Here is a 27,966-nt window from a genome sequence, read left to right on the forward strand (position 1 = left end):
TTGAGGCGTCTCAAGGCAAGGTGCGCTGCAAACAACTCGAGGCAGTTGATGTGCCAATGCAGTTGGGGGCCCGTCCAGATCCCCGCTACTGCATGCCCGTCGAACGTTGGAGGCATCTGTGGAGACCACAGCATGTCTGGACACTTGTTCTAGGGGCACTCCGGCCCAGAGAAACGAAGGGTCTGACCACAGGCTGAGAGTTTTGCTGGGGTGATTCCTATCCGTAAGAACAGACGAGCGACCACAGGCCTGAGGGGGGAAACGAGGATCTCCCACCCAGTCCGCAGCGGCCGCCGGGCACAGGTGCGCCGCGACAGACCGCTCGACTGGGGTAATAGCCTCGCTCCTCCGTCAAGGGTAGTGAGGGGGGAAGAACCCTCCAGGTCGCTTCCGGCAGTAAAAGGTGCCATCCACAATCTAGCAAGCTCTCCATGCACTTCAGGAAAGAAGGGCACTGGGGCGGCGGGCTGAGAACCAGCACGGCCCGCCCCGAGATACCAATCATCCAACCGAGACTGAGCGGGACACGGTGGAGGGTTCCACTCGAGCCCGACAGCCTCGGCGGCCTGTTTCAGCATAGCTGACAGCTGAGGATCTGGCTCGGGCAACGTTACACTCCCCGAAGGGGATAACGCAGCCGAGTCATCATCTCCAAAGGTCAGCTCACCCTCCAATGCTGCGATCGGCATCCTGTCCTCTGGGGGAGCCGTGAGTGAGACATCTAGTCAGTCCATTACAGAGAGACTAGTACTCTCAGCAGGGGGCTCCACCGGTATCGGTGTGATGGAGGAATGAGGAGCCCACAGGGAATGGTTACCGGGCGGAAACTCCATCACTGATTTCCGATCACCCATCCCACACGGCACCCTAGGGTGGGGCGTGGTAATGGGGACTGCACCTTCACAGACGAAGGCGAGTCTCGATCCCAACACCGAGACAGTCATATTCCCGCAATGGGAACATGAACCGTCCACAAAAGCAATCGTGACCGTCAGAAGGGGACAGGGAACGACCACATCCAGAAACACACGGGCGGAATGACATGTTGAAAAAGACGCAAACGCACCCGTGTTGCTCTTTCAGGAAGTGAGAAACCTCTCACCAGTGCCGGAGCTCCCAGGGGAATGATCGCTGCAACACTGACAGGGATGGTGCAGCCTGTGCCAGTGAAGTAATCACTCTTCTCGCCCTCAACCGGCCGTCAGACAAACAAACACAAACAGAAATGTGATGCTGTTAGAACAGCAGTTGAGTGATCAAAGAGCTTGCGACCACCGCTGCTCGCGCTGTAGAAACACCAGCCAGGGAGAGACTTCCTGAAGAAGCACCGACACATTGTAGAAAACAACACTCTAAAGAGATTCCGTCAGAGAACGATCGGCTCCGAAGCGAAAGACAGATGGTGTATGCATTCGCTTCCATATTTATACCCATCTCGCGGGGCGGAGCGCGTGATGCGAATTCACATCGCCATTGCGCGCATTGGCTCGTTCAAGCATGCTCGAAGAAGATAGGCTCCCTAGCGTGATCCCATTCAGTCGACGTCGACTACGTCTGACGTTCTCGACTGAAAGGGAACAGCTGGCTGCTTTATGTTTTTTAGGAAACCGTGATCCATTTTTCAGGATTCTTTGAGGAGTAGAAAGTTCAAAAGGACATCATTAATTCGAAATGGAAATCTTTTTTAACATTATAAATGTATTTACGTTCACCTTTGATCAATTTAATGAATTCATTTTTTTTATAATTACTCAACCCAAATGTTTAAATGGTAGTGTAAATATTAGGCAGCTCACTAGGTTTTGGAACAGACCCCCAGTCATGTAATGTCTCTTTTTTTCTTTGGTCAATTATTCAGCTGTATTTTAATGTGAATGTGTTGTCATGAAAACACTTTATAATTGATAAGATGAGAAAGCCAAGGCATTACATGCAGGAAGAAGCACAGGAGATTTGAGGACAGGAGCTGGAAAAAAAAGCGAAGACGACTCATTCATCTCTGACTCATAGTTCCCAAGTTCCTCAATGAATATCCATGAAAAAACACCTCACACAGGGGAGCACAAACAAAATCAAAAACAACTCAACATAGAGCTAACACTTGTCTCAATCTCCCTTAGTTCTCAGGGATGATTTCCGCCAGCCTCCCAATGACGTGGTGGTGGCAGCCGGAGAGCCTGCTGTACTGGAGTGCGTTCCTCCCAGGGGTCACCCCGAGCCCACTGTTTCCTGGAAGAGGAACAATGTTCGTGTCAATGACAAGGACGGCAGGATCTCTGTGAGTTAATAGCAGAAAGTGCAATGTTGGCACAGGAGTGATGATTAGGTTGTAGTGTAGCAGTGACATCACTCTACTCTGCAACCAGCATCGATTGGAACATAAATCAGTGTACTTAGTCACGTCCTGTTCTCCACCAACAAATGACATCACTCGTGAGTTTGAGAGTGTGTGTAAAAGAAAGGTGCATTTTAGCTATTTTTTATGCTTATGTTGTGCTGGTTAGTAGTGTCGTTAACTAAAAATAAAATAAAATATAAATTGAAGATTAAAAACTTAGAAATGAAAAAAATTGAAGTGTTGCTTTGGCAACTAATTGAAATGAATACGTTAAATTAGTACTAAAATTACTAAAACTAAAATAAAACTAAATTAAAAGTAAACATTTTTTTTTTACAAATGTCAAAGGCTAAATCTTAAACTAAATTTAAAATGAAAATATAAAAAGAAAAGATAATTCAACATATATAATAGTATAGAAATAATACTAAAATAACATTGCTGGTTACTGAAATAAACAGTTTGGTCATGTGACCATTTAAAATAAAGCCAGGCTTTTATTAGGCTTCTGAAATAAGTCTTTATGTTATGTACATATTTGTCAAAGTTAAATGATGATATGGCGATTTAGATGTTATTATTTTTATTTATTTTTTCTTCAGATGCGTGGTGGTAAGCTGATGATTTCTCACACCCGGAAAAGTGACGCAGGCATGTATGTGTGTGTGGGCACCAATATGGTGGGCGAGAGAGACAGTGATCCAGCCGAACTCGTTGTTTTTGGTAAGTTCAATTTCCTGGCTAGTTTTTTGTTGTTGTTTGTTTGACAAAAGGGTGAAAATAAGCACAGTGTGATTTGTCTGTGTGATTGTGGGAGCAGAGAGGCCAGTTTTCATCCGCAGACCTGTGAATCAGATCGTTTTGGCTGAGGAGACTGTTGACTTCTTGTGCGAGGTTCATGGAGACCCGGCTCCGACTGTCCGCTGGAACAGAGACGAGGGAGAACTACCACGGGGGAGGCAAGACTCTGCTTACAAACATTTGTGATGCTTTTTTTCCGTTATAGTTCAGTTAGAGAAGGAGAAAGCTCAATAAATATTAAAATGGGATGGAACCTTATATACATACAACATCCGAAAAGAAATGTTTTATTGCATTATACAGCAACATAAAACAAAACATTTAAGGGATATTTACTTACCCGCTTGTCATTCCAAACCCTTACAAATGAACATATTTTTTATAAAACCTGAGAGATTTCTGTCACTCCCATTGAAAGTCCATTCCACTAAAACTTAATGAAGCTCATAAGTTCATAAAGACATTGTCAGACAGTATGATTGAGCTTCCATTTACCATATTTGATGAGCTCTACTGTATGTATGTGCGCTGATTGATGTTTATATGATGAACAGATTTAATTTAGGCTTTTATTCACATATAAAGTGGGGCTGCAAAACATTGAAGAAAAATGAGATATGTGATAACTTGATAAATAATGTTATTTGCAATATGCAATATGATAATTCTATTTACATATATTTAACTGAAAATTATATAATCAACATTAAAGGGTTAATTCACCCAAAAATTTAAATGATCCCATAATTTACTCTCCCTCAAGCCATCCTGGGTGTATGTGACTTTCTTCTTTCAGTCAAACACAATTGGAATTATATTAAAATAATATCCTTGTATTAACCAACCCTTTAAGTTAAAAATGTTTGTGGTAATAATTTGTCGGCAGCAGATGGGGGTGATAAGGGTTATCTCATCATCTCATACTATGAGATATATGGTATATATGGTAGAATTACACAGAAATGTCCTCTCAGAGAGTGGAAGGATGTAGACATGGTGTAGCAGAAAGGTGTGATGACTGTTCAATTTACTCTCCTCACGGACAACCATTGTCTCTTTTCACCCTCTCGGCTGAATAGATTTGAGATCCGTGGTGACAACAGCCTTCATCTGATGAGGGTCAGAGCGGAAGACGAGGGCACTTACACGTGTGTCACCGAAAACAGCGTGGGCAAAACCGAAGCCTCCGCCGTGCTGCAGGTCCATGGTAAGACGTGCATGCATTCTCAGCCTTTTACATGTGTGTCGACACATCACAGAGCACATGAAATATGAGTCACAAAGAAGTGAGCTGATTTTCCTAGCTTTATGCATATGGTGTTGCTCATCTGCATTAAACAGACCTCACCGCAGCCATTTGAACCTGTCAGGTGCAATCAGTCTGATCTGTGTGAAGTCACATGGAAGAGTTTATCAGCTCCTCTGTTGCTGCTTAAATGTTAGCTCTATTCTACCTAGTGAACTGCCTCATTGCCTACATAGGCAGCTGACAGTAAAGCCCAGTTTTGACATTAACGTTTGTCATAATGAACACAGTGCTGCGTCTGAAATCGCATACTGTATATAACTTAATTCATGACCAATAAAAAAGTACATTCTATATAGTATGAATGTGTTCAGTATGAATGAAATTTGGACGTACTACATCGATCATTGTAAGCCTGTCTAAATCGGTCCAATGGCGGCATCCGATAGAACAGGTGAAGGTCTCTGCGTGTTACTGTCTTTCCTTTCACGCAACACAACAAGATTAAATTAAATACTTTTTCTCATATGTATTACCTCATTATTTCATCTGACTCCATAAATGAAAAAGGTTTTAATGATATCCGAGCATCATTAAATGTGAGCGCATGTTTGATTATTCTTTTTAACTCTTTACTTATATTTTACCCGTTCATATTAGGAATCTATGTCGCTCTGAGGTCCTAACGCGGGTCTCACTATCACAAGCTCATTAGTTTTGGTCACCAAACAGAGGTATTTGGCTATATACCCAAGATTGGTTGCATTCACGCTTACACAATCAAAGATACTTTGATATAGCCCCTGTGATTGCATACACTTGAAATTAAAGTAACGTTTACTTCAGGCAGAGGTATGGCCACTATTACAGATATAAGTTGACCAACATTACTCCTCTTATAATAGCTTTGCATTGGCCATGCCATGTTTTTCCACGTACACTTATCTAAAGTAACATTAAATTAAAACAGAGGTAAGACACACCCAAATTTAGATTGGTCAAGCAGCATTTTTGCTGTTCTAAATGGAAATTCACTTCTTGTCTTTGCGAACCACGTACACTTGAATTATTTAGTGCCAAATATTAGTCATCACTAATCTGACGCAAAACTTGCAGTAACATACACATCCGTTTAATCTACTTGGGAAAACAGAGTCAGTCAGTCGGAATAAAATCAAATGTAACAATTTATTATGTCAGGTAAATGTATCATGCCAATTTCATAATCAGTTCAAAGATAATAAATGCAAAACATCAAATGCTCTGGAATAAAGAGAGAAGATGTGAACCTGACATTATAAAATACATGATGCGGAGTGTCTTGCATACACACGGCATCACGGGCTAATTTGAGTTACAAATCGCCTTGAGCCTCTTGTTGCATTTCTTTATATAGACAGAAACTTCTTTCACTTGGAAACATTTGCTAACAATGGGAATTTGCATTCAGAGTTTACACCTTTTGGGAGCAGAATGCCATTTGCCTGGAAGACACACCCTCCTCTGAGAAGAGAACTCAATTCAGCACTCTTGCTCTGTTTTCTGTGCTGCACACACAATTAAACAATTATCATAATGGGCCCTATTTTAACGATCTGAAACGCAAGTGTCAAAGCTCAAAGCGCAAGTAACTTTGTGGGCGGGTCTTGGCGCTGTTGCTATTTTCCCAGCGGGATAAATGACTCTTGCGCCAGGCGCAAATCTAAAATGGGTTGGTCTGAAGTAGCTTCATTATTCATAGGTGTGGTTTGGGCGTAACGTGAAATAAACCAATCAGAGCGTCATCTCACATTCCCTTTAAGAGCAGGCGCGCTTTGTTCTAAAGCGGATTCCTATTATAACGGCGGATTTGCCAGACGCGCGCCAGGAGCGGTTCACAGCCAAGGAGAGCAACGCTCTCATCAGGGACGTTGGGGATGGAGAAACCCACCCAAATTAACTTCGGTTAAAAAGGAGTATGATAATTTGGGTAAATGTGTAAGCTAGATGTATGCTTTTATAATAAATTGTCTATCTATCTATCTATCTATCTATCTATCTATCTATCATAATAATGTATGATTTGCAAAAATGAAAACTGCTGCTTCTGTGTAGATGAGAGAATCAAAGTGTATGCGCGTTGTGCACACGCTACATTGATTATGGCCAAGCATGCGCCCTTAAAATAGCATATGAATAACATGCGCAACGCGCCACTGACTTTAAACTATTTTTTCCTGGTTAGTGGCGCAATTGCAGACCTGCCAACCTGTACGCATTTTGCGTAGCTGATACGCATTTTGACTTCAAAGTACGCTGGTACGATTTGTCACTCTAAACTACGCAAAAACCTGGTGACGCCTCTGTGCACGCGCTGTCCTCAAATCAAGCAACAGCAAAAGAAGAAGAGTTCGTCCAATCATAGCGCTGGGTTCATTCCCCAAATAGCAAGCGGGGATGATTGACAGATGCGTAAGGCCTATCATTAAAAAGAGACTGAAAATCGACACCAATAAAGAATCCCGCTCGATCCCCCTTCCACTCCCGCGGCCGACGTCTGACTGATTTCATAAGCGAGGACAGTAGCCTACAGTACGGTACTTCTGATTCCTGATTCTGAAGGTAAACGGCCTGGGCTCGATGTGGAAAGTTGATTGTTGAGTTAACTTAATCTTGTGAATTCGATGATCACACAGATCGCATGGATTATCTTAAAATACTCCGTTAAGTTATTCATGGTCACTCAGAAAAGAGGAAGACATCATTCAGTCATGCAAATAATAAAATGCTCAAGTAATGCTGAACTATAAATCTTGAAATCGCTATGGCTTAACGTTAGTGATTATGAAAGTGCTGTGATTTGTGGATTAGCCTACTGATAAGCGCGAGTCTGGAGAAACAGGCGTTTATTTATTCATTCATTCTCAGTGTTGAGAAACGTATGTGTTACGTTATTGTGTTAATTATGTTACATATTTATTTTGTATGAAAACTAGCGCGTTAGTTACTTATGGATTAAAAAGTACCGTTGTATCAGTGTTGCGCGAGCTCTCTCACAAACACGACGCGCGCACACAGAGAGAGAAGATCATTGTAAAATGAAAATTGACGGGCTAAGTTTAAATTTTGTTCTTGCTTTGATTTTTTTTGTCAAAAAGCATTTAGTATTATCCATCCCTGCTTTTAAAATTCGTTAAATGACGGACGTTTTACTGTTAACACAGCCCTCATTATGTCGGATTCGGAACTTATACTTTATATTATTTTTAGAATAAGTGATTCGTTATCCTATTATTGGACTCCTGTCTATTCATTGTCAACTGTTTTCTATAAATATGTTTGTATTGGCTAACATTTATTCCGCTAATGCGTGTCCTGTTTAAAATGTGCAATGTTCAAATGCAAAGACAGCACGTCATAAATAGAAGCCCTTTCCCCTGTGCTATTTAGTATCATGTTTGGATATTGGAAAATAAATTAATTAGCCTATCTTAATTGTACACAATGTTCCTATGTTTTTATCTTTTTTTATATATTTTTTTTTTACTGTGTTCTAGGGGTTTCTAGTTGACCAGCACACATTATATGCAATGCAATTATATAATGCATGTGTGTCGTCGTCCAAACCGCCCATACAATCAACCCCCCCGTCGTCGGTACGCAAATATTTTTTGCAAGGTTGGCAGGTATGCAATTGTTTTCTAAACCTGCAAAATAGCATGAAGGAACGTTTGCGCCGGAACACGCCTCCTTTTTCATTTCAGTTCATTCCCTAGTTTAGCGACGTGCTTCTGTGGAGGGAAAAGCGCGCTTTGCGCGGGTGCAAAATAGGAATGATACATGCGTCAGTGTACAAAGTCAATTGCGCTGGGTGCAAGATAGGGCCCATAGTGCGCAAATACTAAATTGAGTTTCTCATTCGCATCTTCTTGCGCTTGAATGGACAAATACACACAAAGTTATGTGAAAATATCCTCGTAAACAGTCACACAGTTCCTTGTGTAAGCATTCTTGCTGATTTTTGTTCATGGTAGTCAGCTGCAACAAAAAGTTTTGCAAAAGACAGAATAAATATGTTTGATTTCTAAATATTTTACTTATTTTTTTTACCTAATTGGAATCAAAACTGGGAATCGATAAGAATCGGAATCGATAAGCAGAATCGGAATTGGAATCACTAAAATTCAAATGAACTTTGAGTTTCATTGTATGGACAAAAACAGCTGAAACATTCTTCAAAATGTATATCTTCTCCTGTGTTCTGCTGAAGATAGAAACTCATACAGGTTTGGAACAGCACAGGGTGAGTAAATTAAGGCAGGATTTTCTACTTAGGCGGATCACTATGTTTTGGAACAGAGCAACTATGTGGAGCCTATGTTAAAGCATGTGGATTACTGTATATGACAGCTGTTATAGAGAGATGGTGTTCTTTAGCAAACTGCCGGAGTGCAGAGGCAGTGTTAATAGAACGTGGAAAAATGTGTGTTTTGCGTGTGTGTAGAGATGAGAGAGAGAAGGACTGAGCAAGAAAGAACTGGATGGGAATCTAACTGGCACAAGCCTGGGGAAGCAGCTGTAGCAGACCTGATTCAATTCATCCTCCAGTTATTTTGCCAGTCTCAATTAAGATGAGACCAAGCCTCCATCTCCTGCCTACTGCCTCCTTTTACTGCCTCCCTCTCTCTCTCTCTCTCTCCATTTTCTGACTCAGGGCCATTTTCTTGATGTTTCATTTGTGAATTTTCTGTCTCATTTGCCTTGATGTTTTGTTGCCCTTCATCATTTCATCCTTACCAACCTTTCCTTCCTCTTCACTGCACGCTGCCACATCTCACAAGGTGTCAAAGGCAGGCTGTTTTATGTCCACTGCTTTGCATAGTGTGTGTGAATGCTTCAAAAAGACATTTTAAGCCATTACTATGATTCTGCCATTTGATTAATGGGGATTTTATAGCTCAAAAAAATAAGCAGCCGCTTAACATTTATATAACTGAAACATGAACATTCAAACGTTTTAAAAAAGAGAGAGACTACTAAATTTTATAACTGAAGTGATTGCTTTAAGCAAATTTCACATTTATTTTCGTGTATTTGGCAGACACTTTTATTCAAAACAACCTATAATTCATTTAAACAGAACATTGTATCAGTAGCTAGTATTACCTGGATATCGAACTTGCATCATTCTCTACAAGTTTAGCTGCAAGGATTTTGAGACTGAATTTAGGCGATGTGCCATGATCTCAGATTATTGAAAAATGGTGTAAAATAGAGGTACAATTTTTTTTTTTTTTTTAACGTTGTGTATTAATTAGTCCACATGCTTTACCACTTTCATTTGTGGCACCCATGCTTTTGGGGTTAATTTGATTTGTGACTTTTACTGATCCTGTTCCCACACATTCTTCCTCATCCTTTCCTCTCTCTCACTGTCTAAATCAATAAAAGAAAAAAAAAGCCATTAAAATAATCAATTTTACTAGCAGTTACACAACATAATTATATATTTAGATCCAAAATTACTTTTGACATTCCTGTTAATGGTGAGTAAAATGAGAAAATTTGCATATTTGTGACAAACACTACTGTATGTGGAATATTCCTTACATTAATCCACCAAAGCTAAAATATGAGGAGCAAAATCCCATTGTGTTGATTTGTGTCACTGTTTTAGTGCTCACTTATGACATGAGCCAGTATCCTTCTCTCAGTAGAACTGCACCTGTCACAAATATCAGGATTTCACTCTTCACGTTTTCTTTTTGTGGATTAACGTAAAAAATATTCCACTTATGTGGCTATAATTCATACAGATTTACAAATGCTTTATGTAGCAGTATTATGCAAAAGTCTCCAGCCACTTTGAGTAACTCGTTTCATTTACTCTCCAGAAATGTTTTTACTCACTTGGCGAGTGTTAAGTTTGGACCGGGTCATCAGTCCCATATGTCCCATTTTCTTTTCAGGAACTTAGTTAAGTAACATAAGGGGCTTTCGCACCAGAGGAACCTTTTCATAGTTTCTAGAACTAATGGTGGAAGTAGCCGGTTTTTGGTGTGTTCGCACCGCAGGAACTGGAAACGATTTTAGTTCTAAGATGGGGATGGGCGTATCGATACTGAAGTATCGATATATTGATACTGATGTGAGAATTACATTCCAAAAGAGAGGCCATTATCAGCCCCACTGTGGAAAATGAAACCGTAACCGTACCGGCTGGCCCGGAATAGAGCGGTTACGAGAATCGCTCGGCCTGACGGTGTAAAAGCAGCTTTTGAGGGGACCAAACATGACTGGGCATCAACCACATGGCAAACGCTAATACTTTTTCATATATTGTCTAATTTCTTTGCATAACAGTTCTATCTAATAACGTATTAGACGGGACTGTTAAACAAATAAAAAACTAATTAAGAAACCAGAACAATTACCCTACGGGAACATTTATTTCTCAGGGAACCACCCAAGTGGCTAGTTCCTAGAACTAAGTTACTAGAACTACCCGGTGCGAGAAAGCCCCAATAGTTATGTATTCAGCCTGTCAACGTTCGTTTCCTGTGTGGTATTATGAGCACACCTGTGCTCGTATGAGATTGACAGGACCTGTGGCTGTCAGGAGAAAGCTGTCTTCTCTGATCCTCTCAGCAGATGTTTGCTGCCTTCTAGCCTAACATTTTCCCAACATACCAGGGAGCAAAGCCACGGCATCAGTGACTTAACACGCTGAAGATTACGACTGACCACACACATCTGCTGTTTTTACACTCATCAGACAAGTGTACACGATGAGCGGTCATGTGCATGAGAGCTTTTACCAAGCCCAACAACAAAATGCCTACTGGATGAGTCGTGAGTCAAACGCATCCTCGTTCACTGGATCATCTCAAATGTGCCCTGTATTAAAAACAGGAAATGTCGGGTTTTAATTCTGTGGCTTTTAAAGGGATAATCAGATAATCACTCTCATTCCAAACCCATAAGACTTTCGTTCATCTTCAGAATGCTTGAGATTCTATTTTCCAAATATGTACAAATAAAATAAAAGAATAAAATCCTAAATGAAACCTGTTCATCATATAAAGTGATCATGTCTTTTCTGAAGATTAACTGCTCAATTCAAATGGATTTATTTTACTATCTTTTTTATGAAGGTTTGGGTGAATAGACTTTTAATGGAGGGATAGAAAATAATACAAATAAAAATTTGTGTTCCGAAGATGAACAAATTCTTATGTGTTTGGAACGACATGTGTTTGGAACGACATTGATGACAGAATTTTCATTTTTGGATGAACTAATCCTTTAAAGGGACAATTCACACAAAGATGAAAATTCTGTCATTTATGAGGTTCCAAACCTGAATGAATTTCTTTCTTCTGTGGAGCACTGTATGTGGAGAAGTATTTTTTGTCCAAACAATGAAAGTCAATAGGGTGCAAAACAATATTCCCATTGGACCCAATTGACTTTCATTGTATGGACAAATAAACACTGAGACATTTTAAAAAAATATCTTCTGTCCCTTTAAGGCTCCAGAATCGCATTCTACACAGAAGCATTTCTTTCACTCATTATTTCAGTCCCCAAAGCTGACATGCATGCATACATACAAGATATGCTGTCGCATGGGAATTGTCACCTGCAGAAGCATTCAGAGCCCAGAGCCACTTTCCACACACTATTATTCTCCTCCGGTTTTAGTGATCTTTGTCAGCTTCTCGTCACCTCCGGTTTTAGTGATCTTTGTCAGCTTCTCGTCATAAGCTGTTATTTGTGTAGGAGCTCGTAGCTCCATCAGAAAAAAATGTGAAAATGGAGAAACAACACGGATGAGTCAGATCTCACGCTTTTCTCCCTGTCTGCCTTTCACGCTCTCTCACTTGAATCTGGTGTACAAACCTACTGTGAAGTTCCTGAACAGCAGGGTAGCGGTCTGGTTATCTAAACAAAGACACGCAGCTCTGAGCCCAGCGCCGTACTAAAAAGTGGGTGGGAAATGGCTGCTGGATAACGCTGGTGATTCTTTTTGGCTTACCGAGCGATAAACCAAGCAGTAGCCACCTCAAACATTGCAGTTTAAAACAGATGTTTTTCAAGACCGTTCATCCGCCGCTGTCCCAGCATGAGCCACGGACTCCAGCATCGGAATCTTCTTTGGGGTCACAACTAATTACTTGCTTTAATCTGAGCTGAGTGGAGACTCTATATGTTTTAATCCAACGGCTCTCACACTAATGTGCAAATCACAGAGCTGATGAGCCACAGAAGACAGCACTTAACTGATAAGTGATTTAAAATACTGGAAAAAGCACTTCATTTTTTTATATAGTGGGTTATTCATAGATGGTATTTGGTGAGGGTTCGATTCAATCAAACCAAGTTTAAGTAGGAGTTGTAATTGTCAGAGACACCCACAGGAAAGACAAATCACTAATGATGTGTCTTCAACATCACAATTGCTAGAAAGCTATGAGATTAAAAAAACGAATTGAAACGTGTTTCTCACAAAACAGCTGCAAACTACCGTGCCAGTAAATTAAGCCAAATCTAGGTATTCTGCTGTATCCTTTTGGATTGGAAACTGATTTTAGGGTGTTGTTACCTGTTGTTACTATTAGCATAGTTCCTTTAGTGAATCAAGTGCTAAAACAACACAGAGTATGCAAATAAATGACTCCCCTGAGACGTTTGCTTGTCTTCTACTTCACAGATGTTTCTGAGAAAAATGCCTAATCTCTTCTAGAACTTTCAGAATGTTTCTCAGCAATGCCACAAACCGCTTGTACTTGGCATTTGCTGAGATGCCAAAGTCTTCAATAATTTCCATTTCATAATATTTCTTATGAAATTCTATGCTATCCATGTTCATTTTATAGCTTTGTACCTTTACTGAATATCAACAATTGTCTCATTTTAATTTGTATTTAAATTTTTTCTGGGTTTAGTAAGTAGAGTGTTTTTTTCTGAATACTTTTATTCAGCAGGAATGTATTAAATTGATCAAAAGTGACAGTAATTTTTTTTTTCAATATTTAATTACATTTATATTATTTTTTAATGCTCACTAAAGCTGCATTTATTTGATAAAAAAATACAATAAAACGGTAATATTAACAGTAATATCGTTGCAATTTAAAATAAACTTTCATTTCTATTTAAATATTTAAAAATATCATTTATTCCTGTAATATAAAGAACAGCATTTATTTGAAATAGAAATCTTTTGTACAATTATAAATATATTTACTGTAACGTTTGATCAGTTTAATGAATTCTTGCTGAATAAAAGTATCAATTTATCTGTAAAAAAATTTACTCACCCCAACTTTTAAATGATAGTGTATGTTTGTTACTTAAACAAAATATAATTTTCTACTTCCCACTTCTAAAATTGTGATTATGAGCTTGTTGCATTCAAGCGATTTGTTTTCTGAAAGAACAGGAATCAAGGAGGACACCATGTTTATTCTTGCCTATTTATTGGGACAGTCTTATTAAAGCCAAAATGATATTTCACATCCCTTTCATTGACAACCATATAAACATTCATTGCTAATTAGATTTAGATTAAGAAAAGCAAGCTGACAATTCTGGAATTTCAGTCAAATACATGTTATTTTCTCTGTGTATAAAACATACATTATGCTTCAAATGATTATTCATATATGTAAATATGCACTACTTTAACAATAAGACAAGGTGATGTAGCTGTTGTGGAAAAAACTAGTAAAGAATAACAGTCACAGCAGCAATCGTTCTCCCCTCCGCCATGTTTAAAATTTATGGTCCACCCAACTCGGGAACTTGGGTATCAAAATTATCCCGAAGTTTCCAAATGGTAAATACGACTTGAGAGGGCATTCATGTCCAATTTTTAACTGGGAAACTTGTATTATGATAATTCCGTTAGCACGTGAAGGCAGCATTAGTCTACTGGGCAATACAGTTTTCCTATGTCCATGCTGTAGTGGGTGGTGCATGTGTGCACTTGTAGTGCTTAGTAGCTTGTGTTATTTTGCCAACACCATTTGCAATTATTTTTTGTCCTTTCTCCAGTATCTGTAAAGGTAGCAAAAATGACAAACATACAGGAAAATCATAAAGCATTTGCAAATTCTCTAACCAGTCCCATTTGGTTCTCTATGGTCTCAGTGCCTCCACAGATTGATGTACGTCCCCTGGATCAAGTCGCTGTTCAAGGACGGACTGTTACTTTTCAGTGTGGCACCCAGGGAAACCCCCTTCCTGCAGTTTTCTGGAAGAAAGAAGGCAGTCAGGTGAGTGTGCAACTTATGCTTCCTGCCTACAGGATCTAACCAACCAAACATCTGCTGAAAATTCAGCTTTGCCATCACAGGAATAAATTACATTTCAAACTATATTAAACAGTTATTTTCAGTTTTTATAATATTTACAATATTACTGTTTTTACTGTATTTTTGATTAAATAAATGCTGCCTTGGTGAGCTTAAGACAAAAAAAATCTTTTGAACGGTAGTGTATGTACAGAATAGAATATATTACCCTTTAAAATTCATGCAGTGTATAGTCAAGTACATACTGTATAGTTCAAGTACACAATCTTTTGTACATGATTTTAGACGCAGCTTATGAGATTGCTCAGCATTGTCAGTCAATAATTCAATACTTCTCTGTATGTCATGCGTGGGTTTAAAAAGCCTGATTGGAGATCAAAGGGAGATCTCTTCATATAAAGATGTTGTATTTGCATCTCAGAGCATGTTTATCGGTGACTCATTAACTTAGCCAGAGCTTGAAAGCAAGTCTAGAGGCTCTCAATGATTATATTTACCCTTGTTGATGCTGATTAGTTGTGTATTGCTGATTGCATTGAAGAGATGATTCAGAGCGTTGGATTGCTGGAGCCGGGCCCTTCAAAGCAGCATGTTTTCAGAGCCATTATGGGAAACCACCGGTGAGAGTTGGGCCTCCTAAGAGGAAAAATAAGAGACTCGTGAAAGAGAAGGAAGAGACAATTTGACACAGTGGAACATCAGGTGTCAGAGCAGCTCCCATAAGCGTAGCGTTCAGTGTAATGGTAGTCAGGAGCTTGTTTCCACTCTAAAAATAGACCTCCGTCAGTGCAGCGGAGAGCTAAAGACCACTCAGCCTTGATGGCTCACATCATTTTTGAGTGATTTGGGGTGTTGCCTGTGCAATGGATTTTATAGCACGTCCCCCGTGTTCACGTTTGTAAACCATTTGCAGCTGTGTTCCAGATTACGCTGTGGCCTTTTCACCATGGTCCATTACTTGCCCAGTTTAAGCCTCTTAAGAGAAGTGGATGGATTCCCCATCATGTATATACCCCGAGTTAACCTAACTGAAGTCCCACAAAGGAGCAAGCAGCTTCGGTCAGTGCGTTAAACTGCCAGAAAGACACATGACCAAGCGCTCAAATCAGCTGATGTGCAGTGGTGATGGAGATGAGATCTTTAATCGGCACCATATTTAATCGGCACCTTTCATTTTTTAGATTTGTTCATGTATGTTAGTCAGCATCATAATTTAATAACACACAGGGCCATAGCTAGGGTATCCGGGGCCCTGGTGCGGGTTGTTGCTGTAGGGGTTCCCCTCAGTTGAAATCACGTTTTTAGGGGGATGGTGGTGTTAGGAGAATCCTCACCACCTTTCGCCCCTCTAGCGATGACCCTGGTCTATTTTTTTTTTTAAAGGGGAACTATGCAGGTTTTTTTAGCTTAATTTACCTTAACTGAACAGCTTCGGAGTCACTGGAATGGTTATATGACTTTTTTCGGGTTGAATGGTGGCCGTCTCGCTTCTCCCTAACGCCTGTGAGCGGAAAAAACAACCGTGCAACTTTGGGCCGGCGGGCATCAGGAAGTATCACGTGATATCAGGTCTCGCAATGTAACAAACTGCTTTACGGCACTGCACACATACATTTACAGTGAGGAAAATAAGTATTTGAACACCCTGCTATTTTGCAAGTTCTCCCACTTAGAAATCATGGAGGGGTCTGAAATTGTCATCGTAGGTGTATGTCCACTGTGAGAGACATAATCTAAAAAAAAAAATCCAGAAATCACAATGTATGATTTTTTAACTATTTATTTGTATGATACAGCTGCAAATAAGTATTTGAACACCTGAGAAAATATTTGGTACAGTAGCCTTTGTTTGCATTTACAGAGGTCAAACGTTTCCTGTAGTTTTTCACCAGGTTTGCACACACTGCAGGAGGGATTTTGGCCCACTCCTCCACACAGATCTTCTCTAGATCAGTCAGGTTTCTGGGCTGTCGCTGAGAAACACAGAGTTTGAGCTCCCTCCAAAGATTGTCTATTGGGTTTAGGTCTGGAGACTGGCTAGGCCACGCCAGAACCTTGATATGCTTCTTACAGAGCCACTCCTTGGTTATCCTGGCTGTGTGCTTCGGGTCATTGTCATGTTGGAAGACCCAGCTTCGACCCATCTTCAATGCTCTAACTGAGGGAAGGAGGTTGTTCCCCAAAATCTCGCAATACATGGCCCCGGTCATCCTCTCCTTAATACAGTGCAGTCGCCCTGTCCCATGTGCAGAAAAACACCCCCAAAGCATGATGCTACCACCCCCATGCTTCACAGTAGGGATGGTGTTCTTGGGATGGTACTCATCATTCTTCTTCCTCCAAACACGTTTAGTGGAATTATGACCAAAAAGTTCTATTTTGGTCTCATCTGACCACATGACTTTCTCCCATGACTCCTCTGGATCATCCAAATGGTCATTGGCAAACTTAAGACGGGCCTTGACATGTGCTGGTTTAAGCAGGGGAACCTTCCGTGCCATGCATGATTTCAAACCATGACGTCTTAGTGTATTACCAACAGTAACCTTGGAAACGGTGGTCCCAGCTCTTTTCAGGTCATTGACCAGCTCCTCCCGTGTAGTTCTGGGCTGATTTCTCACCTTTCTTAGGATCATTGAGACCCCACGAGGTGAGATCTTGCATGGAGCCCCAGTCCGAGGGAGATTGACAGTCATGTTTAGCTTCTTCCATTTTCTAATGATTGCTCCAACAGTGGACCTTTTTTCACCAAGCTGCTTGGCAATTTCCCCGTAGCCCTTTCCAGCCTTGTGGAGGTGTACAATTTTGTCTCTAGTGTCTTTGGACAGCTCTTTGGTCTTGGCCATGTTAGTAGTTGGATTCTTACTGATTGTATGGGGTGGACAGGTGTCTTTATGCAGCTAACGACCTCAAACAGGTGCATCTAATTTAGGATAATAAATGGAGTGGAGGTGGACATTTTAAAGGCAGACTAACAGGTCTTTGAGGGTCAGAATTCTAGCTGATAGACAGGTGTTCAATACTTATTTGCAGCTGTATCATACAAATAAATAGTTAAAAAATCATATATTGTGATTTCTGGATTTTTTTTTTTTAGATTATGTCTCTCACAGTGGACATGCACCTACGATGACAATTTCAGACCCCTCCATGATTTCCAAGTGGGAGAACTTGCAAAATAGCAGGGTGTTCAAATACTTATTTTCCTCACTGTATATGCTAGCCTTCTGTGTATCATACATACCTCAGTGGACATGACTCGTCGTTCGTTGGCTTCTTTGAAAACAAATGCACATGACCAGAGGGAGAAGATGGGAGGGGGGAGAGAACCTCAAACTTTTGAACGGCACGGTATGATTTGTATTATGTAAATGTATTATGACATGAGTGAACATAAATGAAAAATGAACAATTATTTATTTATAAACTAACATTAACCTAGATTAATAAATGCTTTAAATATTGTTCATTGTTTGATCATGATGCATAAACTGATGATAATGAATTGAGTCTTAAAGTATAGGGACGAATGAATATTAAAATGATTAAAATCCTAATTATGTTAATGTTATGGCTGATGAATGATAAATGGTGGATATTAAAATAATAAAAAATACAATTATTTTCATGCTATGGCCAGTTCTATTTTTTTGTCTGAATAATTGAAAAATAAACCAAAATTATTTTAAATGCTATAAGTGATTTTAGGCATTACAGCATTATGTACAGTATGAAAAATGATACTAATTTTGACATCTGTAAAGGTTACATTTAACAGTACATTAACAGTTATTAAATGATTAGTGCTTTCAAATATTAACTTTTTAAGTGAGCGTTGGATGACAAAATCATCTAAATGTAAAATCAGAGGAAATGAGAATAAACAATTAATTACAATCAATTCAAACTCTTTCACAAAGAACAAAGACAATCCTGTTTTCCATGGCCATGTGTAACTTGTAAAACAGACTTTCAATGCTTCTGAACACTGGGTATTTTGCCCACGGTGTGGTGTGAACTCAAGAGTCTGTCCTCTGGTGTAGATGCTGCTTTTCCCCGGCCAACCTCCTTCCAAGTCGGGCCGTTATTCTGTGTCCATGAGTGGAGAGCTGTCCATCTCTGATGTTCACTCTGAAGACTCAGGCCACTATATCTGCCAGGCCATCAGCGTGGCAGGAAGTGTCCTCGCCAAGGCTCTGCTGGAAGTGGAAGCTGGTGAGTAGTATCTGGGATTACTGTTCATCCCACCCAGCAAATGGCGTCTCCGGAGATAATTGTGAAGAAAACCCCTAGTATTAACAAACCGCCTGAGCGTGAACGCACACAGTGTACACAGCTCTCAATTTTGATGTGTATATTACTTCAATCATGAAGCCTGTTTTTAATTAATGGTGCTTTTAGGGATCACTAAAAGTGAAGTGTACTTAACTTATTTTTAAAAATTTTGCAGTATCTCATCATTCACCCCCCTAAAAATATATATATTTTATAGTTGACAATTTTCTTACTGCGTATTTTTGTCTTGTTTTCAAGTTCAAATATCTAAACAATCTTAAATCAAGATACATTTAAGCAGAAATTACATTTTCTAAAAGATTTAAATATCTGCCAATATCTTTTTGACCGCACTGACTGATTTTTTTCTTGTTTTAAGCATAAACATGCTTAAATTTAATGACTTTTTCAAAAAACAAGACTTGGGGCCAGATTTACTAACAGCTTGCATCAGTGCAAACCCTCTTTTGGTGTTAAAAAAATGACAGGATTTACTAAAGACGCGCTGTGAAATGTTTGCAATGAAAAGGCATGGACAGTTATTTTTGTGGGTGTCCTTATCACAAATGCATTTGTAGGAGTTTATCTTTCAGACAAAAAAATGATGGGAGGAGAGTATTTAAATGTGATTTACGTGATTTACTAAGGTTTGGCGCTAGTCAATTTACTGGTATTTGTGCCATTATTTAATGCCCCAAAAAAGCATGTCTTAACCCAATTTCGCCTGTGTTGTTAGTAGATCACACGCATCTGATTTTCATCGGCTTTGCTTGTTTGTGATCCTACACAGATTTGCGCTGCTCTTGATAGATTGCATTGGTCATTATGGAAATGATCCAGTTGTGTCTGTGTTCTTTAATTTGCACATTGTCAGTAGATCACCCGCAGAACTTTCAACTCCCATTGGCGCTTTTATGGGATTTGCCCTTTTTAGTAAATCTGGCCCTTAATATCTTTAGTAATTTTGTTTATCTCAAGTAAATGTATCTTGATTCAAGAAGGTTTTGATATTTTTACAAGAAAACAAGAAAAATGTACAAAGTAAGAAACACAGTGTAGTCTTCTAGTCTAACATCCTGACCCATCACCCCAATTCCAGAATATCTCCATCTTCTTTGCCATTGTGTTCTCAAAGTGTGATTAACTCTGACTGCCAGTTGCGCTTCCCTAGCCGTACAAGTAAGTAAGGCTGATCTTTGGATGCCAGAGGCACTATTAGACAACTGAACAGATGCAAACACACTCCTCACAAACACACTCTGCTGTTTATCCTCCAGGCCCATCAGATCTCGTCCCTCCAATTATCCGACAGGGTCCAGCCAACCAGACGCTCGCTTTAGGCTCCAACACCCTACTCCAGTGCCATGTGATGGGCAGCCCAATCCCCAGCGTCAGGTGGGAGAAGGACGGGCAAAGCGTTCTGAGCGATGACATTCACATAAGCCTAATGGAAAACGGCACTTTACACATCAGCGGTGTGAAGGTATTTGACAGACGCTTCAGACAAAGATGTGAATTGTTTGCTTTGATTAGGGCTGTGAAAGGCAAAATCTCCCTGGACAGAGAGGCTCTGGAAAACATTTCAAACTGAGTGAGACGTTCACAAGCACACCTGAAATAATGGTGTCCACTTGAGCGTTTCTTATACTCGAGGCAGGGTTTCCATCAACGCATGCAAAACACATTTAGCCGCGCAATGTTCATAAATCAATAACCAACAAATTTGATCGCTCTGAGAAGCTCTGCGTACATTTAGCTCAAATGTAATTACGCACACAAAATTACGCTGATAAAGTGGAAGTGACACTAATCTGCAGTTTCCTTCCAAGATCCGAGTAAAGAGTAAGATTTGTTTTAATTGATTCTGGCATTCATTCATCAAGTAGGTTCAGTGGAAAAATAGCTGAGGGCTTAAAGCTCTGGGTTCCATACATCTGAACAACCAGCCAAATCAGTCATGTCATGATATAGTGTTTGACATAATAGATATATTAGCCTATCAAATAATCAGATACAGGACTGAAATATTTAATTTGCAAATATAACTTTGTGGAGCTCTTTTGAATGTCAAAGTAGCCTATCATACATCATATATCATAACATATAACAGTATAAGAAAGGTTGTGTGCCATTCAGAAGTGGTAGTGATAATAATTATATTATATTATATTATATTATATTATATTATATTATATTATATTATATTATATTATATTATATTATATTATAAAATAATTTCATGCACATAGCATATGGAGTAGTTCCAGAAACAATTTATAATTTATATAAACATTTATATTAATTATCAATATTTAAATATGGTTGTGTTTAATTATATGTGCATTTTATTTAATAAATTAACTTTCATTTTTATGGACCAGAGTGGAGCAACACATCATTTCCCAGTATGCACTAATTTAGTCAAAAATGATGCCTATTTATTTTGTAATTTGTTGCACTGTTTGATTTTATGTTTCAAAACTAATGAAAGTGAAGAATGTGTTTCACGGTATTAAAATGCCTAATTAGAGAAAAAATGTATTCCACCTGTCAGAGTATATAATAAATAGGCATAATTAGTTCTTCAACATTCTTGTGTTGAACTATTGATATTCCTCTGTCTCTGTGTTAATTGCAATTCAGTAAACTCCTTTTCCTGTTGTTCCAATTCAAATTCCTGTAGCATGTCGCCAGTTCTATTCAAATTCATACCGAAAGGTATTTGTTTTGTTCAATGCTGATATTAAATAATGTTCAAAAGACTTTGTCATTCAAAAGTTATTTTTATTAAGAGAAGCAACTGTATCGTACAGCTTTTATTTGCTTCGGATTTCAAAAACATTCCGATAAACTGAATGCCATCTGTGGTACCAGGTCTGTATATTTTAATTGAGACATTTGACAGATTACACTGCAGTATGCAGAATATAAAACAGGCGTTGAGGATCTCAGAGGAGTTCTAACGGTCAAGACCTCTAACTAACCGAAAACAAACTGATCGGCTGAAACAATACATTTGATCCGCATCATTTGGAGAGCGTAGAGCTACTTCAGAAACACCGCATGCTCGCAATTATCATTGTCGTCTTTCAGAAATGACTTTGTCTTGTCTGTTGCTAGGAGACCGACTCAGGAACGTACACCTGTGTCGCATCCAGTTCCACTGGTGAGACGAGTTGGAGTGCGACCGTGACAGTGAAAGGTAGCATACAAGCATTCTTCACTGTAACACAGCTCTTTATAAGACTTTGAAAAGGCTGACACTTCAAGGAACACGTTGTACTGATGATTTCAATGTGCAGTCAAACGTCCTTGGACATGAATGCACCCTTGACGGAATAGTCAGGCAGTCACATTTGACTCTGTTTCTTGTGTTTAGCGACTGGAACGTCCTCTGTCCCGCGGGTCTCGCAGTCCCTGCAGCTGCCTGGTCCTCCACAGAAGCCTGTGGTAACAGATGTGACCTCAAATAGCGTCACTCTCACTTGGCAGCCCAACCCACATGAGGGCGGAGCTGCTGTCACTTCCTACATCATCGAGGCTTTCAGGTTTATATGATACCATTAACACAAACTTACTACTTTTTAATAACTTTCCTTCATTTAAAGGGCTCAAAACAATATATAATTTATATTATATTATATTTTTAATTTATTGCCCCTTTTCCCTTTATCCACCAAGGAGTTTAAAAGTAGAAATGTGCAGCTTTCTTTTTTTTTCATAGAAAAGTGTATTATATGAGCTATGATATATAAATCATCCTTTTGAGGTTTTTGAAATACTTTTCTAGGTGGACGAACTTCTGGATATTTAATTCCTACTGGATTTTTTTTCTCAGTGTAAACAACCCTTCTCTAGTGTCTTTATGTGCATCATGAGACGGTTTATTCCAGTGCAAGACATTGCCCTGTAGACTTACATTGTAATGCATTACTATACACACTTTCAGTGTCAGAAATCCAATTTTCCATTAACAGACGATATTGGCCCCCTGGATTTGATTTTTTCAGGGGCATTTTCTTTTACCTTTATGAGGTTGTGTTTATTTCTAACCATATCAAATCACTCTGTCATCTTTTTATGTTTTATAATTGGATGTTAGGGTGTCACCAGTAAAACTAAATCAATATGAACTCGTATTTTCTGTCATATTACGGATAACTAGGCCTAGAATACAATTTTAAGAGCTATGTCAGATGTTACAAACGAGAAAAACAGAGGAACTCATTACGGAGCATTTCTTGCCCCTGTTTTTGTTTTTTTAATTCAGGGGCATTATTTTCCTCTGAGCCACCTTTAATTTCTGACCCTGCATGCATTATGTATGATTTTTGCTTGTGTTTACAAACTGAGGGCTGAGATTGGTGGTAATCAAAAGCATGTCAAAGATGCTGTCGATACAGCTTGACTTGTACTGAGCCTGGAACATTCCTCTACTGCAAATTTTGCACTTTTATCTCGTATTCAGAAATGCATTCAATCGGTTCCTGCATGGATTTAAAGTCTCCTGCACTGCTGCATATTTACAAGAAATATAAGGGGAACGGGGTTCTACACCCTCTCCAGTGACTTGATGGGTTGAGTGAGTGGCAGACGTTCTCATTATTGTGCCGGGGTAAGTTAGAGGCGTCATTCAGAGTGTCAGAGCGGATGGAAGTTTATGGTGAAGTGAGAGTGAAGCAATGCTCTCTTCCAGGCTGGATGTTCCCTGGGGCTGCAGTTAGAATTCAGCAGAACTTGTCCCTCTAGGCTCTGTAGAGGTCAGATGAACAGAAGGCTCTATTATTGTCCCGCCAGGAGAGCAGCATGGGAGGCAGAGAGTAGAGGCCTAGTCATAATTTAGCTCTGCTCTGACATCTTGTTAAGGAGACACTCGGATTTATGTTGCAGCTCGCTATGTTGAAAGGTCAGGGTCATGTGCACAGTCCGAGAAGTCAAGTGGGCAGCCCTTATGTGCTCACGGTGCATGGAGACGAGGCCAGATCCTCTCCATTGACCTTCACACCCTGCTCCATGGCCATTTTTTCTCAATAACAAAGGCCAATGTGTCCAATTCAGTTTGCTAGTGAAGCTTTTAGCTACATTTTTCATTTGCATGACAATAGCTCAGCTGTTTTTAAAATACTGCAGGTTTTCTAGTAACGTGCTATTTTTCTGACAAATAGCGGTGTAGCATGACTGTGTTTATATTCTACACACAGCCTTGCAACCGAGCAAGCTGAGGGAATAAACAAACGTCTATATCTCTCAAAGTGTGTTGGGAAATCAGATTCGTTTAGAGAGTCAGTTCATTCAGATGGTTCATTTTAATGAACTGGTTCAAAACCATAACATAAATACTGTTATTTAACACTGTTATTCAGTTATATGTTGTCTGTATGCTATACGGCTGTTGTTTAGTTTTATTAGTTTAGTGTTTAGTATAAATGTATGTATTACGTTTTAAAGTTATACAATTGATTTCTTTATTGATAAATACTGTTCTTAACTCTAAACTTAATTGTATATAATCATAATTTTATATTATATTTAAAGTTTGGGTATCTGGAAGATTGCTAAAATAGTCTCTTTTGCTCTGCAAGGCTGAGTTTATTTGATTAAAAATACATGTACTATAGTAATATTGTAAGATGTTATTAAAATTTTATATATATATATTTTTTAAATGTAATTTATTCCTGTGATGCAAAGCTGAATTTTCAGCATCATTACTCCAGTCTTCAGTGTCACATGATCATTTAGAAATCATTCTAATATGCTGATTTGCTGCTCAAGAAACATTATTATTATTATCAACGTCGAAAACGGTTGTGCTGCTTAATATTTTTTTGTGGAAATCATGTTGCATTTTTTTCAGGATTCTTTGATGAATAGAAAGTTAAAAAGAACAGCATTTCTTTGGAACAAAAACATTATAAATGTATTTACTGTCACATTCTTACTGACCTCAAACCCCCACATTTATATCTGAAAAAGCTCCCTAATATTGCTTCATTGTCTTTGTTAGTAGCTTGTAATGTAGCTAACTCCTTTTTTACTACTAAAGAGCAGCTTTAATATAGTTTAAATTATGAATAGTTTGACTTGACAAGCTACAGTTTCAAAGTAGCTTCCCCAACACATAATAGAATCACTAATATCACAATTCTTTGAATATGCATATCCTCTGTTGTATAATTGAATCCATACATTATTCTAATAACTTATTTTTATGTGTACGGATAAGCGTCACAGTGATTTTACTACAGTTAAAGGGATGTTGTTAGGCAGGATGCAAGGCACAGAGCGGCACAGCCTTGAAGGATTTAGTCCTTTTATAAAAAGGCATATTCAAGAAAGAAGAAGAAAAAAAGACTAATTTTAAATAATTGCGTTCAATAATGAACATGTAATATAGCTATTTAGCCTAACTGCAAGCTGCAGCTTGGCACATTAGTATAGAATTCAATTGATGTACAATCAACAGCTTTGAATATGGCTAATCCATTCTATTTTTAAAGCTGGATATGTGTTTTGTGAATTAGTGTAGTGTTCATTTTGTGTGTCTTATTCCAGTCAGTCAGTGGGCAGCACATGGCAAACTGTAGCTGACCTTGTGAGGCAGGAGAAGCACACAGTGTCTGGGCTTTACCCCAATACTGTGTACCTGTTCATCATCAGAGCGGTCAACTCCTACGGCCTGAGTGACCCCAGCCCCATCTCAGAGCCAGTCCGAACGCAAGGTTTGAATAGTTTCTGGGGTTGTGTGTGTGATGGCTGATTTTATAATTTGTGCAGATCTGCATGATGTTTTGTATACATTTTCAGATGGCCCAGATGGTCAGGAAAAAGACCAGGCACATGTACAGATTGATTTAGGAGGGGTGAAGGTTCGTCTACAGACACTGGAAGTCTTGAGCCCTTCCAGTATTCAGATCACATGGACTGTGAGTATGTGACGTGCTGTACGTATGTATGTGAACATGCATTTTGAATCATTTTTACCAGGCTTAATATTTTGATTATTATAGATCATTAATAGTATACATTTATAATATCAGCCATCGTATTACTTATCTGCAATAACATACAAATTATTATTCATGATTTGTTGTCACTGTCTGCTGAAATTGCCAATGAAACTGAATCTCCTGACCTGATATCATATGTATATGTATGATATTATTCCAGCTTGACCGGCACCCTCGCTACATTCAAGGCTACAGGCTGTATTACAGGCCTGTGGGGAGCGCATGGATGATCCAGGACATAAAAGCAGGTTCCCCACACACTGCTGTCCTGAAAGAGCTACACAGAGGAAAGGAATACGAGCTCAAAATGAGAGCGTATTACAACGAGTTCCAGGGGATTGACAGTGAAATCGCAGTGGTTCGCACTCCTGATGAAGGTAAGACTTGTTTTGATACTCTAGTCTATAGCTTTTACTTTGTATGACTTTCATTTTACCCTCTAACTTTTGCTGTAATGTTAATGTTTTGTCATTTGCCCGTCATATTTCTGCTTTTAGTGCTCATCGGCCCTCCTCAGGGAGTCAGCGTGGTGCAGTTAAGTAACAGTTCGACCGTGCGAGTGTCCTGGCAGCCTCCTCCCCCTGATGTGCCGGAAGAACTCATACTAGAGTACAGGGTGAGAACGGTGAAGCCTTTATGCGGACACCCTCTCTGTGGCCACTAGGTAAAATGGTAACGCTGAAGTCTGGTTTTGTGTCATACAGGTGTGGTGTGTAGGAAACGAGTCTCAGCAGGTGGTCAACAGGAGCGTGGATGGGGATGTGCTGTGGGTGCTGTTGGACGGGCTGTTGCCCGAGTCAATGTATCGTGTACAGGTTGCAGCGGTGACAATTGCAGGAGTGGGCATTCATAGCCAACCTGTGTTCATCTTCCTGAGTGAGTATCGCCATAATTTCCACCCAGGAAAATCTAGTAGCTGGTTTCTATCTGGTTTAAGCTAGTCAACAAACTAGTTACCAGATGGTCATAGTAGCTTAAGATGGCCGAGCAGCTGATGACCAGCTTGGTCCAGCTAAAAACCAGCTTGATCCAGCTAATGACGGGCTTGTTTCAACTAATAATTAGACCCACTAAGAACCATTTTGGCTAGCTAATTACCATCTTTGTCAGCTATTATCAGACTTGATTCAGCTAATAACCAGCTTGGCCAGCTAATAACTTTCTTGGATTACTGAATGAACATCTTGACCAGCTAATGACTGGCTTGATCCAACTAATAACAGCTTTAGACACATACATTTTGGCTAGCTAATAGGCTACTTCGCCAGTTATTTACAGGCTTGATCCAGCTGATAACCTTCACGGATCACCGAATGCCATGCTTTGCCAGCTAGTCATTGGCTTAATTCAGCTAATAACCCGCTATTAATCCTGCTACTATGTTCCAAACACAGCTATAAGTTTAAGATGGATTTTTCCAGCAGGTTTAGGGAAAAAAATTACCACACAACTCTGATGGTGACATTTATCCCACCTGACAGATTCTTATCTTAGCATTTACTCATATTTTATTTTAAGGAATCGAAAATGTTGAATGGATTTCCATGTTGTGTGTCAGTTGAAGATAGATTGAGTGAAATATATTTTGATAAAATGTTTCCTGTATAAGACAGGAAGCATTTACTCTTCTGACTCTTTTCCAATTTTACATAATCCCTCTTATTCACTTTTTTCCATTTCCTCCTTATATCTTCTATCAGAAGTAGCAATAGATCAGTCCTTGTCAGTGGTGAAAGATGATAGTGTCAGCTTATCCGAGCAGATCACAGAGGTGGTCCGTCAGCCAGCCTTCATCGCCGGGATTGGTGTATCGTCCTGGATGGTTTTAATGGGCTTTAGCGCCTGGATCTACTGCAAACACAGAAGGAGGAAAGAACTTGGACACTATACTACTTCCTTTGCATACACGCCTGCAGGTACCTTTTTCTAGCACAAAACTAGCAGTGCACCATGTTTGCAAATGAGCTTTGTGATGATTTCTTTCTCATATTTTGTTCC

General features: G+C 39.4%; 1 protein-coding gene across 2 annotated transcripts in view; it reads left to right on the forward strand.

Annotated features, from left to right (window-relative positions):
- The window catches only part of LOC311090714 (roundabout homolog 2), a 56,253-nt gene that overhangs the window by 20,354 nt on the left and 7,933 nt on the right, over nucleotides 1-27,966 (forward strand). Inside the window, exons 3-17 of one of the 2 annotated variants that reach the window (XM_084126179.1) lie at nucleotides 2,121-2,278; nucleotides 2,941-3,061; nucleotides 3,159-3,297; nucleotides 4,219-4,346; nucleotides 14,520-14,644; nucleotides 18,727-18,898; nucleotides 20,236-20,441; nucleotides 22,079-22,160; nucleotides 22,338-22,506; nucleotides 25,514-25,680; nucleotides 25,766-25,884; nucleotides 26,129-26,345; nucleotides 26,466-26,584; nucleotides 26,673-26,844; nucleotides 27,669-27,884. In XM_084126179.1, coding sequence (XP_083982305.1) covers nucleotides 2,121-2,278; nucleotides 2,941-3,061; nucleotides 3,159-3,297; nucleotides 4,219-4,346; nucleotides 14,520-14,644; nucleotides 18,727-18,898; nucleotides 20,236-20,441; nucleotides 22,079-22,160; nucleotides 22,338-22,506; nucleotides 25,514-25,680; nucleotides 25,766-25,884; nucleotides 26,129-26,345; nucleotides 26,466-26,584; nucleotides 26,673-26,844; nucleotides 27,669-27,884 — 2,310 coding nt within the window. The remainder of the gene's footprint in view (nucleotides 1-2,120; nucleotides 2,279-2,940; nucleotides 3,062-3,158; nucleotides 3,298-4,218; nucleotides 4,347-14,519; nucleotides 14,645-18,726; nucleotides 18,899-20,235; nucleotides 20,442-22,078; nucleotides 22,161-22,337; nucleotides 22,507-25,513; nucleotides 25,681-25,765; nucleotides 25,885-26,128; nucleotides 26,346-26,465; nucleotides 26,585-26,672; nucleotides 26,845-27,668; nucleotides 27,885-27,966) is intronic. The other variant, XM_084126180.1, reaches the window with a different exon arrangement.

Source organism: Abramis brama (assembly GCF_963993115.1).
Source record: "Abramis brama genome assembly, chromosome: 10".
NCBI lineage: Eukaryota > Metazoa > Chordata > Actinopteri > Cypriniformes > Leuciscidae > Abramis > Abramis brama.